Source organism: Buceros rhinoceros, unplaced genomic scaffold, assembly GCF_000710305.1.
Source record: "Buceros rhinoceros silvestris isolate BGI_N320 unplaced genomic scaffold, ASM71030v1 scaffold11789, whole genome shotgun sequence".
Lineage (NCBI taxonomy): Eukaryota > Metazoa > Chordata > Aves > Bucerotiformes > Bucerotidae > Buceros > Buceros rhinoceros.
Window position 1 is genome coordinate 86,299 of NW_010429868.1, and position 3,603 is coordinate 89,901.

General features: G+C 47.5%; 1 protein-coding gene across 1 annotated transcript in view; it reads left to right on the forward strand.

Moving 5' to 3' along the window:
• The window catches only part of CDH23 (cadherin-related 23), a gene marked incomplete at its 5' end in the record, with an annotated part of 126,966 nt that overhangs the window by 68,566 nt on the left and 54,797 nt on the right, over positions 1–3,603 (forward strand). Inside the window, one exon of the mRNA XM_010142829.1 lies at positions 1,545–1,733. Within this exon, the coding sequence (XP_010141131.1) occupies positions 1,545–1,733 (189 nt within the window). The remainder of the gene's footprint in view (positions 1–1,544; positions 1,734–3,603) is intronic.

Genomic DNA, 3,603 nt, shown 5'->3' on the forward strand with positions numbered 1-3,603 from the left:
GTTGCTTCATCAAGAAAAGGCACTGGAGCATGGTCTTCCAGCCCCACCAGCCCCACCTGAGAGTGGCTGCCTGGCTCTGCTCGCAGTTCTGTAATTAAAATCAATACCAACCTGGGCAGCTGGTTGGAAACATGTTTAGAAGCATAGATTCTGCTGGGCTGGGGTGAGGAAGATCAGCGTTGTAGGGGAAGGGTCGTTGATTGGGAGGGCAGGGGCCAGCACATCAGCTTCTTCTTTTGGCAAATGCTCTGCTTTGTTAGGGAGGCAAACAGACTAGAGTAATTACCCCTCTTGGTCCCAGGCTCAGGTCATCCTGCGGGGCTTTACAAACACGGGAGAGATCCACATCCGTCTCTGGTATCTCTTGGTTTGGGCTTTTCTAGTTTCAATTCAGTAGAAATTGAGAGAGGGAGGATTGCCTGTTTAATAGGGACAAAAATATCCCTTTAATCTTGGAAAGGTTTGTGAACCTGAAAACTTGCCCGTTTTCCTGCCTGCATGATAATGGAGTTCCAACTATATTCTGTTGATCTGATAGATTTTTATTTCCTCTCCCCATAAACTTTGCATCCTCCTGCAAATGCCAACTCTCTGCGTCCTGCATCCCCAGGACCCAAAATGTTCTCTGCTGCTCTCGTCCTGGAGCACACAGTGAAAATACAGCTGGATTGCTCCTTGTTCAGATCAGCCTGTTCTGCTGTTGTGTGCAGAAGTGGTGAATAGCAATGAGCCATGTGGGTCGTGTTAGCGTTGCTTTTCTGTGCCCACAGCAAAGCAAGATTATCCAAAGGACAAGAGGAGGGACTCTGCTTGAAAAGGCTGTTTCACAAGTCTTGCTTCTCTGGCAATAAAATCGGCACTGTGTCCTTTCGGGAAAGCAAAATTAAAGTCCTTCTTGAGACAGAGGTGTGATGCGGAGTCATGACTCAGCTCTGCATTTAGACATGTGTTGCCAAACCTATTTTAAGGTCTAAATCTTGTTTTCCTCTGTTGCCCTAGTTTTCTGTCCCTTCAGTAGCACTATGGTGGTTAGCTCCCTGCTCCTGATCCCACCTTAGGAGAGGGCAGAGAATAAAATGGAACGATCTTTGCTCCGTCGTGGTTTCCCTATTTTGAGGACAGACTTATTTTGTCCACCACATCTTGCAAGACAATTTGTTGGTGTAAATGCTTGTGGAAGGGAAATCTGCTCATCCCGCAGTGTGACTCTGAGTCTTGACAACCTGTTGCATGATAGGGGCAAGTGAGAATTTGGCCACAGCTATCCCGAGGAAAATGTTAAACCTCTGGGATGGTTTGCAAGAATGCATAGGTCCGAAGCATGGGTGATGGAACAGCTGGATCAACATCAGTGTGTGTTAATGAAGTTGCGGTGTGGAAAGGTGCTCAAAATTAAGGGGCAACGGCAGAATCAATTTAGCATCCTTCCTTGGCAAAGCGGAGGAAGCAAAAGTTGCCGGAGTCTCTAATCACGGCATGCATGCTTTTTTTTACATTTATTCTTTTGAAAATAAAGGCTGCCCTGTTGTTTCCTCCCCTTGCAGGGGACAGAGCTGAACGATGACCGCACACCCTCCAACGCCACCGTCACCACCACCTTCAACATCCTAGTCATTGACATCAATGACAACGCACCTGAGTTCAACAGCTCAGAGTACAGCGTGGCCATCCCAGAGCTGGCCCAGGTGGGCTTTGCCCTTCCTCTCTTCATCCAGGTGCAGGACAAAGATGAGGTGAGGTAACCCCTGGCGTGAGTGCTTCTGTCCATCCTTTGTAAGGTAGCACCGGTGTGGTTTTGGGGGTTGCAGGGAAGGATAAGTCACCGATGAACCTGTGATGAGGTGCATGGTTATGACCTGAAACCCACCTTTTCAGCTCTTACTGCTGCTTGGTTCCCCAAGTGCAGATTGCCTTCCCAGAGCACCGGCACTGCCCTAATGCAGTCAGGATTGCACGGCCACTGAGAGCCAGAAAATAAGATTGCGTGGGTTGCTGATTCTCGCCTGCTTCTGAGGCCTCTTGTCGGGCAGTCCTTTGCCAGTCTGTTTTAGAAAGGAAGGAGGTTTTCCGCTGGGTTCTCAGGGGACCTGCCAGGGAGGGGAAAGGACAGACCTCTGGGCTGGTAGGGACAGCTACTGCTGCTGTCTGGAGGGAGATAAGAGATACGTGGGCCTGGAGAAAGCATGGGGGCGGCTGGGATACCACTTCGTCACTGCAAACAAGCTGGGAGTGTTGGAGGCTTGTTTCTCCTTTGTGTTAGTGGAGCTTCTATTTGTTACGCGTAAGTCCATGCCCCATGTAGGGATTGCAACATGTTTTCCAGCCTTGGGCTTGCAGCCTTCAATTACTCTGATTATTTGACTTGTGCAGTTCACGTCTGGCTGCTTCTGTGTGCTGCTACCCTCCAACCCCACTGCGCTGTGTGGTGTCTGCTTCAAACAAGTGCTGACCCCTCATGGTGAACTTTCCAAAATCCCTTGGAAAAGCTCTTGGCTACAGGCTCCTGCCATCCCTATTCCTCTTCAGGCCAAGCAAAAGATGAGGGGAGAGGGTTTGTCAGGATAAATGGCTTCATCAGGGTGTTTTCCTGATGCTTTGGGTAAACGATGTGATAACACCAAGATGGAACGTCTCCCCCTGCCCCTCAAAATCCCCGGGAGTCAATTAAAATGTGCATCTTCTCAGGTGCCTTTGCTGGCTGAAATGATGGATTTGCTCCCCAGCCCTGGGTGGAGATCACTGTGCCTCGTAAAGCCACTCAGAAACCCGATTTTTTTTTCCATGTGAAGTGATTATGACACAGAACTAATAATCTACTTGTGACATGATGTCACCGTCCAAGAGTTATGAGTTCAGCCTGAAGAGGTGCAGATGAGCTATTAAGCAGATGAAGAGACTGTTTTTTCTTGAAAATGTCAATGGCTAATAAAGAAGATATGGATATGACAGATGCTTAGGATAGTTACTGAATAGAGCCGCTGTCATGCTTTCTGAGAGATGTCAGCAAACCCATTCTTGAAGGGCATTGTAACACTTCTGTTTGTGCCAGAGGATGAAGGATCTGTCATTATTTCTGGTTAAAAGCTCATTTTACTAGAGTGACTCCCATTCAAGAATTCACTTTTCAGCCTTGCTAATTTTAAAATGGGAGAATAACGAATAGCCTTGCCTTCCCGATTGAGCCAGCAAAAGATAGGCTCATTCTTTTGATGTATTTCTTTAACTTCCGGAGATTTCCCCAAAAGGATTGGCTAAGATTTTTAAAACTGCTGAGAGAGGGCCTCTTGTGCCCAGGGAGTCTGATGGAGGTTTGCTGTGAGCATCTTTGGAGACTGTCATATTAGCACAGATTGCTATCATGTAGCAGCATTTTTACTGATGAGAAGCACAGGAGAGCTGATGTTTTGGAATATCTGGAGGGAGGAAACTTAGAAGCAATTGGTTTGGTTCTTTTTTCCTGCGTTATCCCACGGTGGATCTTCCTTATTTCCCCTCATGGGTGCTTGAAACTGGATTAACCATCAAAATAGCACTTTGGGGGAAAGAAGAGGGGATACCCAGGATACCCAGGTCATGAAAAAGATATATACGAGATAGAAGCAG